The sequence below is a fragment of the Pholis gunnellus genome (genome assembly GCF_910591455.1).
Source record: "Pholis gunnellus genome assembly, chromosome: 5".
Taxonomy (NCBI): Eukaryota; Metazoa; Chordata; class Actinopteri; order Perciformes; family Pholidae; genus Pholis; species Pholis gunnellus.
Window position 1 is genome coordinate 576568 of NC_136531.1, and position 16442 is coordinate 593009.

Here is a 16442-nt window from a genome sequence, read left to right on the forward strand (position 1 = left end):
TGAGGGAGGGGCTTAGGATGAGGGAGGGGCTTAGGAGGATAAGGGAGGAGCTTAGGAGGATGGGGGAGGAGCTTAGGAGGAGGAGGGAGGAGAGCTGATGAAGAGGACATTTTCTCTCCATCAGTGATGGAAGCACATGAGACTGTGAGAGCTTCTAACAGAGGTTTAATGTGGTCTCTGAATGCAGATCATCATGAAGGAAACGAGGCGTTACATGAACATCCTGATATTAATATTAGTGATGCTGCTTTCAATGAGCTGTACAAACATCTACAATCACCAACAAAGCTTTACATCACCATCAGCTGTGAGACGTAAACAAGCGTTTAATAAAATTAAAATAAAATCCTGGAGGACGACGCTGCTTCTGTTGCATTCTGGGAACAAAGTGGAGCTGATCAGCGTGTTCAACAGCGTCATAAACACTTCATCCATCTAATGAATGCTTTATTAACGGTAATTAATCATTAATAAACACCTGTTCAATCATGTGTTTATGATCATAAATCAAATAACATAAAGAAAAGTGATCTCAGCCGTTATACGATATTCATAATAATCATGTGACTGATGAATAAAATGATCTTTCAGTCATCTACAACCTTTAGTCCTTCAGAGTCCAGACCTGGTTTCCATCAGAAGGGGGTCTGGACCTGGATCCTCCTGGACCTCGCTGGAGGACAAAATAACGGAGACACACAGACCCACAAACGAGATCCGTCAGACTGCTTTGGTCTCAAACACACAAGTCCATCGAGAGGACGAGACCACGAGACAGACCACGAGACCAGGTCTTCTTCCTGCTGTCCCTCAGAGCGTCTCCGTCTTTAGATCAGAGGAGACGTCCTCCGGTCTTAAAGCACAGTTTGTCTTAAAAGAGTTTAGGACACGTCCGTCTCTCAGTGCGTCTTCGTGTCTCCGATGGTTCGAGTCCCCGTCAGGTCTCTGAGGCGGTGACGTCCTCCGAGCCGCTGCGGATGAGAGGCGTCCCGTTGGTCCCGTCCGTCGGCTCGGCGGCCCGAGACTTAAAGTTCTACAGACGAGAGAGGTGGAGAGACGGAGGAGAAGGTGAGGACAGAGGAGGGACACCAGAGACACAAGAGAGACCAGGGACACCAGAGGGACAAGAGAGACCAGAGATACAAGGGACACCAGAGGGACACCAGGACGGAGGATTAGACGGGAGGAAACAGGAAGTGGAGAGAGGAAGAAGAGAACGTGTTAGTCGGGATCAGAGCGGCACGAAGAGGAGACGACGGTCTGAAGGACACAAAGACGCAGACGGAGCAGCTGATCTCACTTTTATGCATTTATTCATTTCACAACGTTGGTACAAAAATAAACAACAAAGCAACAACAACAGGATTAATAAAAATGTGGAGTTTGATCTAAAGAACGTCTCTGCCTCATGTCAACGACACCAACAAACAACGTGTGTGTGTGTGTGTGTGTGTGTGTGTGTGTGTGTGTGTGTGTGTTGGATCATTTCCATCATGTCTTAAAGTTAAAATGACAGAATTTGAACAAACCTGTCAGACAACAAGGAACCGACTCTCATGACGAACGATGGATTTATTAATATTTGTATTTTATTATGAGAGACTGAAAGCAACCTTGTGAGAACAGGAAGTGTAGCTTTGTGTCGTCCAATAGATTTATAGATGATATGAATATTTAGAGGTGAGCAGACGACAGGACGTCTCTTATTGTAACGTCTGCTGATAGAACATCGTGTTAAAACGAGTCTTATAGGAGCCGTTCAGTCAGAAATCATCAACATGTGTCAACCAATCAGCTCTGGAGGATCAATACGTTACAGGAACAACCATCAGGTGAGTTTGGTTTAAACTGATTTAGAACTGCAGTCAGAGCTTTTATTGTGAAAGGGTCGCTGTGAGAGAACCAGGACGGATTTACTCACAAAATAAAAGAAACTATCCAATAATCAGTTATTAATTGATTGATCAATTAGTAGTTTGATCTATAAAATGAAACGTTTATTCAGAATATAAACTTAAGAATTTGGACTTTTCAAACGTATTAGAAACAGCAGATTCATTTGATAACGAATCAGTTAACGAATGAAGCTGGTCGTTCATCATTGACCACGCCCCCCCCCGGTGCCGGCGGCCCCCCCGGTGCTGTCGCTCAGTACCTCTTGCTCCATGTTGGTGTTGAAGTGAACCCCCGAGCTGCTCTGGTCGCCGCGCCGCCGCCGGCACACGTAGCACAGGATCTCCTTGAAGGTCCTCCTCATGTCCTTGTCCCTGAAGGAGTAGATGATCGGGTTCACGAAGGAGTTGCACTCGGCCAGAACCAGGAAGTACTTCTCAAACTTCAGCACGCTGCAGCTCTCACAGCCCAGACCGTCCAGCAGCAGAATCACCAGACCGGGGGTCCAGCAGAGCACGAAGCAGCCTGGGGGGGGGGGGGGGTAGGGGGGTAGGAGAGTGAGTGAGAGTGAGAGTGAGTGAGAGTTAAATGATAAATTATTAAATGATAAAATAGCTATAACTGTGATTGTGATTGGGCCTTGCTGGCCCTGAGGGCTGAACACTGGTACAAACGGATCTTTACTAGTCTAGAACCGGTTCCGTCCTGCAGGGGGCAGCAGAGAGAGAACGTGTGATGACGTTAGAACAGAGAGCTGAAGAATGTGAAGTCTGTACGATCATGTTTCATTATCACAACACTCACAATGGAATGCACACACACACACACACACACACACACACACACACATACACACACACACACACACACACACACACACACACACACACACACACAGTGTGTCATGCATTCTTCAGCTACATCCAAACAAAGTTTAACCCTCACACGTCCGTCTAAAGCGTGTCAGAACCTCACAGGCTGCTTCCTGTCAGAACACGCTCAGGGTTTCATTACGGATGCTCTGTTGCTGAGCAACGGCAGAAAGAACATTATTAGAAAAATTCTGGAAAAAAAAGAGCTGTGTGTGTGTGTGTGTGTGTGTGTGTGTGTGTGTGTGTGTGTGTGTGTGTGTGTGTGTGTGTGTGTGTGTGTGTGTGTGTCCTCCTCACCCAGGATCATGGAGACGGTCTTCATCAGGTTGAACACCGTCTCTCTGTACCTCATCTGACTCGTGTGCTGAGACATCTGCTTGCTCTTGTGTCTGACGTAGAGGAAGATGCGGGTGTAGACGGCCACCATGATGGAGAAGGTCAGCAGGTTGAGGACGCCCCAGAACACCAGGTAGCTGCGGCTGTACAGCGGCGCCATGATGGAGCAGTCGTCCAGGTCGCACAGGCAGTGCCAGCCCATGGTGGGCACCAGACCCATGAGGATGGCCACCAGCCAGATGAAGATCATGATGACGAAGACGCGCCGGGTGCTCATCTTGCTGTGCAGCTGCATGTTGAAGATGGTTTGGTGGCGCTCCACGGCCACGGCCAGCAGGTTGAGGACGGAGGCCGTCAGGCTGGTGTCGATCAGACCCTGACGCACAAACCACCGGTACTTGGTCAGCTTGATGGTCCAGGGACCGGTGTGGAACATCAGGTGGAGGTAGGAGACACCTGCAGGAGTAAATAGTAAATAAAGGTTTACCGTTAACCATCACAGTGTAAATAAAGTTTACCGTTAACCATCACAGTGTAAATAAAGTTTACCGTTAACCATCACAGTGTAAATAAAGTTTACCGTTAACCATCACAGTGTAAATAAAGTTTACCGTTAACCATCACAGTGTAAATAAAGTTTACCGTTAACCATCACAGTGTAAATAAAGTTTACCGTTAACCATCACAGTGTAAATAAAGTTTACCGTTAACCATCACAGTGTAAATAAAGTTTCACTGACTCAGTAGAACTTGTGTTTCTAGTCTCTGATCTCTGATCATGTTTCATTGTAAACAACCAATCAGAGGAGAGCTAGTAACGTTAGCAGCACCGCTAACGGCTAACCAACGAGGTTCACTTCAGTGACATCATGATGCCTTCAGGCTCTGCTCATGTTGGTGATGAACTTGAATAAATCCAGTGGTTTGAAGGAGATGTTTTCACATGAATATAAACAGATATCAGAGATGAATTATGATGTTTAACTTCATGCCCTCAGAAGGTCACATGACGCCTTCATGACACATCGTAGATTTACTCACCGTCACTGTTTCTCAACATCTCTACTCATCAACTCTCCTTAAAAAAAAAACCTGTTCGATCACATCTGTTGTCCAGATGTGACGCTACATGACTCATCCTGTGTGTGTGTGTGTGTGTGTGTGTGTGTGTGTGTGTGTGTGTGTGTGTGTGTGTGTGGTGACATGGATATAAAACGGGCGTATCAGTGAGTTCTATGAAACCCTTCGTCAGGTTCTACAACTTTACATCGTTTAGTCATTTTAAAGTCATCCTGAACCAGTCTCAGTGTAGTCCTGATCCTCTATGTGAACCAGTCTCAGTGTAGTCCTGATCCTCTATGTGAACCAGTCTCAGTGTAGTCCTGATCCTCTATATGAACCAGTCTCAGTGTAGTCCTGATCCTCTATGTGAACCAGGCTCAGTGTAGTCCTGATCCTCTATATGAACCAGTCTCAGTGTAGTCCTGATCCTCTATGTGAACCAGTCTCAGTGTAGTCCTGATCCTCTATGTGAACCAGTCTCAGTGTAGTCCTGATCCTCTATATGAACCAGTCTCAGTGTAGTCCTGATCCTCTATGTGAACCAGGCTCAGTGTAGTCCTGATCCTCTATATGAACCAGGCTCAGTGTAGTCCTGATCCTCTATATGAACCAGGCTCAGTGTAGTCCTGATCCTCTATATGAACCAGGCTCAGTGTAGTCCTGATCCTCTATATGAACCAGTCTCAGTGTAGTCCTGATCCTCTATATGAACCAGGCTCAGTGTAGTCCTGGTCCTCTATGTGAACCAGTCTCAGTGTAGTCCTGATCCTCTATATGAACCAGTCTCAGTGTAGTCCTGATCCTCTATATGAACCAGGCTCAGTGTAGTCCTGATCCTCTATATGAACCAGTCTCAGTGTAGTCCTGATCCTCTATATGAACCAGTCTCAGTGTAGTCCTGATCCTCTATCTGAACCAGTCTCAGTGTAGTCCTGATCCTCTATATGAACCAGTCTCAGTGTAGTCCTGATCCTCTATATGAACCAGTCTCAATGTAGTCCTGATCCTCTATATGAACCAGTCTCAGTGTAGTCCTGATCCTCTATATGAACCAGTCTCAGTGTAGTCCTGATCCTCTATATGAACCAGTCTCAGTGTAGTCCTGATCCTCTATGTGAACCAGTCTCAGTGTAGTCCTGATCCTGAAGTTGAGCTGATCTTTGTGACTGAACCTGATCTAAAGGTCCCGGGTCTACCCGGATCTCACGTGTACCTGAGAAGAGGTCGGCCACGGCCAGGTTACCCAGCAGGTAATAGATGGGGAAGTGGAAGCGTCGGTTCTTTAAAATGGCGGCGATGACCAGGAGGTTGGAGAAGATGACGATGAAGCACACCGCCATGCCCAGAGTGACGATCACGTAGTCGCGGTCGCGCCAGAAGACGCTGATGTTCTTGCCGCTCCTCTCGTAGAAGAACCTGACGGAGCGGTTGTAGTAGCATCCCACGGTGTCGTCGGTCTCCGTGTCCATGTTGAGGATCAGAGCGGCGCTGCAGACAGGAAGTAGAAGGAGGCGGTCTAGGACGACAGTCGGACTGTGTGGTGGGGAGGAGATCGGCACGCCATCAGAGGGATCCGGAGATTAGTCTGGACCTTCAATCTGTGGAAACATCGAGCGTTAAAGACGTCAGATGACTTCCCTCTGATCAGTAAACACGTTTACTGGATCAAACATTGTGAGAAGTGATGCAACGGATCATCAAACTCAGATCAAAAGGAAACTTCCAGAGATCCACGATCACGTTCTATCGCTGCCGATGCTAATCGTGATCGCCGCTGATCGTTTGTTAGCTCGTCTACAACTAAAAACACGAAATTCATGTTTCAAAAATCTTTCTTTTTGGTGATAAAAGAATCTTGTCGTTCGTAATTTTAACAATGTATTGTTGTATTATTTGATAATTATGATTATTGTCAGAGGAAATATCAGTTTCAGATTATTAACCAGAATATCTCTAACAGGCCGGAAACTAAACTAAAAAGTGTTTTATCATCAACTATTTCCTGTTAGTCATCTATAGCGGTTATTTACATAAAAACACACATTTCAAATGATCAGGAAATAAAATATAGTATAAAGTATTATAATGAGCTTAGAGCTCGTGTTAGAAGTTAAACATCATAACTCATCTCTAATATCTGTTTATATTCATGTGAACACATCTCCTTCAAACTACTGGATTTATTCAAGTTTATCACCAAAACTACATCCAATTCTCATTTTTACTGAATGGAGCATGAACGCACCACAATATAACTCACTGGAACCTCCGCACTACTTCCTGCTTTAGAACAGCTGTTTCTGTCGACGTTACTAATATCGTATCGTGACTGAAGCATCGTGATAATACTGTACTGTGAACTAAGTATGGTGATAATATCGTATCTTAATAATATCGTATCTTCGGTATCTTAATAATATCGTATCTTAATAATATCGTATCTTAATAATATCGTATCTTAATAATATCGTATCTTAATAATGTCGTATCTTCGGTATCTTAATAATATCGTATCTTAATAATGTCGTATCTTAATAATATCGTATCTTCGGCATCTTATTAATATCGCATCTCAATAATATCGTATCTTAATAATATCGTATCTTGGGTATCTTAATATTGTATCTTCGGTATCTTAATAATATCGTATCTTAATAATGTCGTATCTTAATAATATCGTATCTTAATAATATCGTATCTTAATAATGTCGTATCTTAATAATATCGTATCTTAATAATATCGTATCTTAATAATATCGTATCTTAATAATGTCGTATCTTAATAATGTCGTATCTTAATAATGTCGTATCTTAATAATATCGTATCTTAATAATGTCGTATCTTAATAATATCGTATCTTAATAATGTCGTATCTTAATAATGTCGTATCTTAATAATATCGTATCTTAATAATATCGTATCTTAATAATGTCGTATCTTAATAATGTCGTATCTTAATAATATCGTATCTTAATAATATCGTATCTTAATAATGTCGTATCTTAATAATGTCGTATCTTAATAATGTCGTATCTTAATAATATCGTATCTTAATAATATCGTATCTTAATAATGTCGTATCTTAATAATGTCGTATCTTAATAATATCGTATCTTAATAATGTCGTATCTTAATAATGTCGTATCTTAATAATATCGTATCTTAATAATATCGTATCTTAATAATGTCGTATCTTAATAATATCGTATCTTAATAATATCGTATCTTAATAATGTCGTATCTTAATAATGTCGTATCTTAATAATATCGTATCTTAGTTATCGTGCGGCCTCAGTGATCCCCGTGTCTCTACTTTATTCATCATGAAAGATATTTCAGGAGTTCAATGTTGGTCTCTGACTTGCTTCGGTAGAATCTTTTCATTCATAAAACATGTCGGTGCAGAGAGGAGCAACACGTCCCAACAGGACATGAAGTGTGACGTCACAGCTCAGCCTTCACTTCAACCGCCGTGGTGCGTTCAGGGACACGCCGCTCCCTCACGCTTCCTCCTGAGAGAAACAGCACGACGACGCGTTCAATGGAAACAGAGGAGACACACCTCACGGTTACACAATCAGCTAGTAACCGTGTAAGCGCTGCACCTCAGTGAGACCAAAACCACCAACGAGGCAACGAGGAAAGGTTTGAGGAAAGGTTTGAGGAAAGGAAACAACCAAACACAGAGGAGGAAGAACAAGACTGCAGCGTACAGGAAGTGAAGGAATTATAATCATAACAACGTTTATAATCATACCATATAATAACAATAATGGTGATAATAATTATACCATGTATTCTTTATTATTAATAATCATCAGAATTATAGAATATAAATATCATTATAAACAATAGTAAACAAAAACAATACATTTAGAAAAAGATTATAAAAAAATTATAATAATAGTGCCAATAATAAAACCATATAAATATTAATAAAAATAATAGTAAAGAAACAATAAAAATACTAAATGAATCACAATAAATAATAGTGTGTGTGTGTGTGTGTGTGTGTGTGTGTGTGTGTGTACGTTAATAATTCGTCACGTATTGAAACATAGACATGAAGTGAAGAGCGTTTGAAATGAAATATTAAACAACGTGTTCATCGTTTTAATGCTGAATCTTTAACACCAGCTTCTGATTTAAATTAAATAACATTCATCAATAATCCAGATAGAAATGAAACGTTCTTCCTCAGAACTGTGACGACACATTCATTGTTTGACTTTCATTCAATGGAAAAATGATGCACGTTCATAAATTATGAGCAATAAATCTGAAAAGAAAATATTATTCTAAGTGTGTGTAGCTGTATATATATATATATATATATATATATATATATATATATATATAAATATATATATATATATATATATATATATATTTTAATTAACGGACAATGCAGTCAAATCAACCTAATTAACACAATGAAAACCACAAAGTCATAAGAACCAGTCACATTCATATGACAACAAAGCAACACACCAATCCAGCAGACCGGCAATGGATCCACGGATTCCACCACACAAGAGCACGAGCCATTCAAACACTATTCATGAAAACGTTAGTGCAGATGTAAACAAACAAAATCCATCCAATGTTCACAAAGTCCATCCTCCTTTCTTTGTTAAAGAGTTTAATCCCAGAACATCGTTTCACTTCCAGTAAGAAGTCCTTCTGGATTCATGGACGCAAGTGACAGTCGAGCCTCCCCGGTTGTGTTTCACCGGTCTACGGCATTCGGTTTGCAGCGGGGCCGGGATCCCACCTCCACCGGAACGACCGCCGATCGCCGGCTACCGGCTACCGGCCCCCGACCGCCGGCCCCGACTGCTGACAACCAGCCCCGACACTGGAGCTCCACAACCGCGGTTTCAAAAGCACCGTAGTGTCCTGCCGTGCTATGGCGTCCTCAGGTTAGCGTAGCATAGCTCCAAACACCAAGACGCTCAGTTAAAATGAAACACATAAAATGTGAGACGCTGTCAGCCAGGAACACCGTTCATAAAAATCCTTTTCCTGCTGAGTCAGCGCTGCTGTTATAATGTTATCATTTCTTCCATATCTTTCAATTTGAACTCTCACTACTCCGACTAAGCTCTGCTGTAAGTTAATATTTTATTTTATACACTATATTCATCCCGTTACGTCACGTCACGTTATGTGGCCCGCGAATCCACCAGCAAAAGAAGAAAAAAATGTAAAGTTAGACTTGGTACAATTTACAATTATCCTCCGCTCTCTGTATCGTGCACGGCGGAGCTCCGTCCCAATCCGAGCGTGCACACCTCCACCAGACCGGACGTGGTGGAGGTGCAACAGTCGCTCTCCCGCGAGCAGCACAAGTGCTGACGTAGCTGTAGGCCAGCTAGCAGCTCTGACACGTCAAAGAATACGCCCAACATGTCAAACTAAAGATCTGATTGGTTGAACACTATGACGATCAACAACATCGTCCCCATTCACTTAACCTGCACATGGATTCACTGGTGAGTCTGCAGGCCTGGGGCCTCTCTTCTACCTAGAGACACAGAGGTGAACTCTGATTGGATCAAAGCTCTACTTAAAACAAGCTGCACTGAAGCAGAGCAGCTGAGGAGCACAGTAGCTGTGCAATGAGAACATAAGATGATGGGAAAATATTTATATAAATCATAATACATGTAGAGTATTTATGAAGAATGATTAAATTATAAAATCGCTATAACTTTGTGATTCTGTTTAGGACAGCAGAGAAGGCTTTGCAGGCCCTGACGGCCCGCCACTGCACACACACAGACATGTGTATGTGTGTATATATATATATATATATATATATATATATATATATATATGTATATATATCGTGTGAACCAAGCGTCTCACGGCTCAACTTGAGAGCATGAAGACGTTTGAGGAACATGAAGGTCTTCGTGAACTCGTCTCTCTGCGGCTTCACTTCTCTGCAAACACAGGAAGTGAAAACCACCAAAGAACCAGAAGCTCAGAGCGAGAAACGACCGACGACGTCAGAGACCAGAGTGCTCCTCTCGTGAGCTGCTGGAGACCAAAGCAGAGCTGAAAGACCCAGAACACAGACCCAGACCACAGTCAGTGGTTCCTGTTCCACCTCACAGCTAGTGAACGATGGAGCTTCATCGTTGATCTGTAGCTTACAGACGTGATGCGTCATCACCGTCACTCTGATTCTGTTCAGTATAACGAGTCTGTGAAAGTTTAACGAATCTCATCCTGATGAGACGGTTCGATGATCAAACACAATATTCCATGTTTAGCAGATGATCACATAGAGTGTGTGTGTGTGTGTGTGTGTGTGTGTGTGTGTGTGTGTGTGTGTGTGTGTGTGTGTGTGTGTGTGTGTGTGTGTGTGTGTGTGTGTTCATTAATAACAGAAGCAGCTTATGGATTCATGAGGTAGAGGAGAGGAACGACTCTTCACTCATGTCGTCGGCGGACTTCTAGAGAACGGTTCTCTACACGTGGTTCTGGAGGAGAACCCGTCGTTCTGCGTGAGGAGGAGCAGAACCGTTAGACGTCTTCATCGTTCAGCGGCTCACAGCGCTCACACACTCACTAAAGAATCACAACTATTAAAGTGACTGATGATGAAGATGAAGAATAATCTATAAATGTTGTAATTTAAGAATTCATCCATTTGCTGATTTAAAGCAGATTCTGAAGTGTTTGACACATATTCTGTTTTATTGTTTTAGGAGAACAAAGTGAATATTTTGTGTATTTCTACACGTTGAACACATGAAGAAGTACTTGAAGTACTCAGTGAACACGGAGCCGGAGGACATCAGGTAGCTCAGGACACCGACACACTCACCACACCTGAGCAGCGCGAGACACACTTTGAACCTCAAACGTCTCATGTGGACCGGAGACAGACCGGGTCTGGAGACAGACCGGGTCTAGAGACAGTCCGGGTCTAGAGGAGACGGTTCACTCACTATTACACTAAAGAACAATATGAACTCACCTTTTCTTTGGGCGTCCGTGAAGGTGTCTCCGGTAAGTCCGGGTCCTGGTTCGAGAACAAACAGACCTGAAGACCGTCCAGGTGGATCAGAACGAAGAGGGTTTATCGGCTCCGGTTCTGTCGGGGCTCCATTCCTCCGGTTCCTCCGGTTCCTCCGGTTCTCCGGTTCCTCTCTGTCTCTGTTCGACCGCCTCGCTGCTGGGGACTTCGTCACCTGCTTCCGGTCTACTTTGGGCGGGTTGTTACCTGAGCGGAGTGATCTGAGCTGTGAGAGAAGAAAAAGGTGCGGCTCGATCCTCCGCCGCTGTGTCACTCCTCTTCCTCTTCCTCTTCCTCCTCCTCCTCCTCTTCCTCCTCCTCCTTTTCTTTCTCTTCCTCCATTCAAGACAGACATCATTCAAAAACATCTCTCATGTCGCTGCATCAGTGATAATATTTAAACATAATGATAAAATATAATAATAATAAAATATAATAATAATAAACCATAATAATAATGATAAAATATAATAATAATAAAATATAATAATAAACCATAATAATAATAATGATAAAATATAATAATAATAAAATATAATAATAATAAACCATAATAATAATAATGATAAAATATAATAATAATAAAATATAATAATAATAATAAAATATAATAATAATAATAAAATATAATAATAATAATAAAATATAATAATAATAATAATAAAACATAATAATAAAACATAATAATAATAATAAAATATAATAATAAACCATAATAATAATAATAACATATAATAATAATAATACAATATAATAATAATAAAATATAATAATAAACCATAATAATAAAATATAATAATAATAAAATATAATAATAATAATAAAATATAATAATAAACCATAATAATAATAATAATAAAATATAATAATAACATATAATAATAATACAATATAATAATAATAAAATATAATAATAATAAACCATAATAATAATAATAAAATATAATAATAATACAATATAATAATAATAATAATAATAATAATAATAAAATATAATAATAATACAATAATAATAATAATATATAATAATAATAATATATAATAATAAACCATAATAATAATAATAAAATAATAATAATAATATATAATAATAATAATATATAATAATAAACCATAATAATAATAATAATAAAATATAATAATAATAAAACATAATAATAATAATAATGTAATACAGTGGGTACGGAAAGTATTCAGACCCCTTTACATTTTTCACTCTTTGTTTCATTGCAGCCATTTGCTAAAATAAAAAAAGTTCATTTTATTTCTCATTAATGTACACTCAGCACCCCATCTTGACAGAAAAAAACAGAAATGTAGAAATTTTTGCAAATTTATTAAAAAAGAAAAACTGAAATATCACATGGTCATAAGTATTCAGACCCTTTGCTGTGACACTCATATTTACCTCACATGCTGTCCATTTCTTCTGATCCTCCTTGAGATGGTTCTACTCCTTCATTGGAGTCCAGCTGTGTTTAATTAAACTGATTGGACTTGATTAGGAAAGGCACACACCTGTCTATATAAGACCTTACAGCTCACAGTGCATGTCAGAGCAAATGAGAATCATGAGGTCGAAGGAACTGCCCAAGGAGCTCAGAGACAGAATTGAGGCAAGGCACAGATCTGTTCAAGGTTACAAAAGAATTTCTGCAGCACTCAAGGTTCCTAAGAGCACAGTGGCCTCCATAATCCTTAAATGGAAGAAGTTTGGGACGACCAGAACTCTTCCTGGACCTGGCCGTCCAGCCAAACTGAGCAATCGTGGGAGAAGAGCCTTGGTGAGAGTGGTAAAGAAGAACCCAAAGATCACTGTGGCTGAGCTCCAGAGATGCAGTAGGGAGATGAGAGAAAGTTCCACAAAGTCAACTATCACTGCAGCCCTCCACCAGTTGGGGCTTTATGGCACGACGGAAGCCTCTCCTCAGTGCAAGACATATGAAAGCCTGCATAGAGTTTGCCAAAAAGCACATGAAGGACTCCCAGACTATGAGAAATAAGATTCTCTGGTCTGATGAGACCAAGATTGAACTTTTTGGCGTTAATTCTAAGCGGTATGTGTGGAGAAAACCAGGCACTGCTCATCACCATCCCAATACAATCCCAACAGTGGAACATGGTGGTGGCAGCATCATACTATGGGGGTGTTTTCAGCTGCAGAGACAGGACGACTGGTTGCAATTGAAGGAAAGATGAATGCGGCCAAGTACAGAGATATCCTGGAAGAAAACCTCTTCCAGAGTGCTCTGGACCTCAGACTGGGCCGAAGGTTCACCTTCCAACAAGACAATGACCCTAAGCACACAGCTAAAATAACAAAGGAGTGGCTTCAGAACAACTCTGTGACCATTCTTGACTGGCCCAGCCAGAGCCCTGACCTAAACCCAATTGAGCATCAGGAGAGACCTGAAAATAGCTGTTCACCAACGTTCACCATCCAACCTGACGGAACTAAAGAGGATCTGCAAGGAAGAATGGCAGAGGATCCCCAATATAATAATAAAAATAATAATAAAATATAATTATAATAAAAATTATAATAATAATATAATAATAATAATAAAATATAATAATGAAAGATAATAATAATAATAATAATAAAATATAATTATAATAAAATATAATAATAATAATAATAAAATATAATAATGAAATATAATAATAAAAATAATAATAAAATAATTATAATAAAATATAATAATAATAATAATAAAATATAATAATGAAAGATAATAATAATAATAATAATAATAATAATAATAATAATAATAATAATACTAAAATAATTATAATATAATAATAATAATAATAATAAAATATAATAATGATATATAATATTATAAATATATAATATTATATATTATATATTTATATAAATAAGAAGAAGAAGATGAAGATTAGATTTTTTAAGATCCTTTTATTGATCCAGGAGACACCAGATCACTGTCACGACATCAATACATAAATAAATACATAAATAAACAACTCATCCAACGTCTCACACATGAACCATCAGCTCTGCTCCCACGGAGCATAAAACACCCCAACAGCCACGTCCTCCATCGTTCTACAGTGTGTTCCTCAGTCTGGCCTTTAGCGGTCCCTTCAGAACCGGGACCAGCTCCACACCGGTTCCTGCGTGTTAACCAGACGGCCATCTTAGCCGTACCGGACAAACCGTTCACCAACGTGTGAACAGTTTCCCTCTCAGAGTATTTGGACCAAAGACAAACAAGACAAACGTAAAAACATCCCAGAGACCCTGGAACCACCTTTCAACAGTCCAAACAGTGCAGACAGCCGAGGACCCTGAAGGACCAGAATGAACACTCCCCAGCTCCGGATCAAGGTGCTCTGTACCCGTTTGTGGCTATCGCCCCGTGCCCGACCCTCCACTGGAGGTCTGCTGTCCGCTTCTCAACGGGCAGCTTGTACAGAGACCTCCAGCTGCCTTCAGGAGAAACATCTGGACCAAAGAACTCCTTCATCCCCGCCAAAGAGCGCCGGTTGACGACCTTGACGCAGGCGTGGCGGACGGCTTCTTTGCCCACATCCTGGAACTTGTCCAGGTGCGGGGTTGTGAAGGTGAGCAGCTGACTCCCCTCTTCCTGCCGCTCCCCCACAGAGGGGAGATGGACGGGGAGGGGAAGCAGTACTCACAGCCGTCACACCACTGGTCTCACAGAGACTCTCTCTGGGGTACGCTGCCGTCGTCTCTCAGGACGTCCATCGATGGCTCAGCGTGGTGCAGCCAGCCTCTCTGAGACTCATTTCCTCAGACAACCACATTCCAGGAACCTCGTTTGTGGCCCGCGTGGTCTTTGAAGATCTTCACGCCTGCAGTGCAGCGCTGTAGAACGGTGTTGGTCCCGTAAGGTCCAAAGTCTCTGGTTGCAGGAGGAACAGCTGCTTGTCGTAGCCCGACCGCCCAGCTCTCCTCAGCAGCAGTCGAGCTGTGATGAGCGTCTTTGAGCTGTCTGGACTCTAAAGGAGGCCATGTTGGACTGGATGTCAATCAGTCCGTGTCCCCCCTTCATCAACAGGCAGGTACAGAGCTGCTGCCCGGACCCAGTGCTCGCCAGACCAGAACAAGTCGACGATGGATCTCTGGATGTCCTCCATCAGAAGAAGGAGGAGGAAGTAGTAGAAGAAGAAGAAGGAAATAGTAGTAGAAGAAGGAAGTAGTAGTCATAGTAGAAGGAGAAGGAAGTAGAAGAATAAGAAGGAAATAGTAGAAGAGGGAGAAGAAGGAAGTAGAGGGAGTAAAAGAAGAATAAGTAGAAGAAGGAAAATAAGGAGAAGGAGGAAGTATTCAAAGGAGGAAAAGAAGAAGGAAGTAGTAGTAGAAGAAGAAGAAGAGGGAGAAGAAGACGTGCTCTGTTACTAAACACACAACAGGAAGCTCTATTTCACCAGAGGAAGGAGGGAAAGGAAGTGTGGAAGGAAACAACAGGAAGAGGAGCCTGTTGTTTCCTTTAGTCATTAAAGGAGGAGGCGGGAACATTTAGGCTCCGCCTCCAGTAACAGGAAGTGTTTGTGTCACGCTCATCTTGGCTTTGTGTAACGTGTGTGTGTGTGTGAATCACATGTGCAGATGTTTATCCTCATCTGGTGTCGATTTCCTGGAGAGTCTTGATATCCCAATGACCACCCCCCCCCTCACGCTTAATGGCATTAACGGGAAGACAGCAGGAGATCTGACACACTCACACACTCACACTCTCTCACACAGACACTCACACACACACAGACACTCTCTCACACACACACAGACACTCACACACACACACTCTCTCACACAGACAGACACACACACACACCTGAGCCTCGTACACGTCGTTCAGCTCATTAAATTACATTTATTCATACAAACCAAATGTCACAGATCTGCTTCAGAGAGTTTAACAATCTAAACACGACATCCTCTGACCTCTGACCTTCACACAGGAACAAACTCCCCAAATAAAAACGCTTTAACGAGAAGAAAACAGGAAGAAACGAAGAGACAAACAGAAGATTCCTCCATCAGGACGTCATCACAATAAACAAAGTCTTAAAACACTTAGAATGAAATGATTCATTGAATATTATATTATATATAAATATATATCTCCTCTTCCTCCTACTGATCACTTTTTCTTGTTTAAATAAATAAACTAGTCAGACTTCTCAAACATTTTTTATTTATGAATCTTTAAACATTTTATTTTGATTCACTTCTTGTTTGACAGGATTCTGTAGAATG

At 41.1% G+C, this 16442-nt stretch overlaps 1 protein-coding gene across 1 annotated transcript; it reads right to left on the minus strand.

Annotated features, from left to right (window-relative positions):
- Positions 1-148: 148 nt before the first annotated feature.
- lpar2b (lysophosphatidic acid receptor 2b) lies at positions 149-11388 on the minus strand. Its single transcript, XM_079160125.1, has 5 exons — positions 11156-11388; positions 5377-5761; positions 3063-3557; positions 2156-2418; positions 149-1033 (listed from the first exon to the last, which is right to left on the minus strand). The coding sequence occupies exons 2-5, from the start codon at positions 5630-5632 to the stop codon at positions 938-940; spliced, it is 1110 nt and encodes a 369-aa protein (XP_079016251.1). The 5' UTR covers positions 5633-5761; positions 11156-11388; the 3' UTR covers positions 149-937.
- Positions 11389-16442: the final 5054 nt, after the last annotated feature.

What these genes read in the sequence shown, in the direction of transcription:
- lpar2b (XM_079160125.1), bottom strand. Translation starts at nt 5,632, where the DNA reads ATGGACACGGAGACCGACGACACCGTGGGATGCTACTACAACCGCTCC. An exon ending in GACCGTCTCCATGATCCTGG is followed by an intron (nt 2,419 to 3,062) that starts GTGAGGAGGACA and finishes CCCCCCCCCCAG; the next exon opens with GCTGCTTCGTGCTCTGCTGG. An exon ending in ACACCAACATGGAGCAAGAG is followed by an intron (nt 1,034 to 2,155) that starts GTACTGAGCGAC and finishes TCTCGTCTGTAG; the next exon opens with AACTTTAAGTCTCGGGCCGC.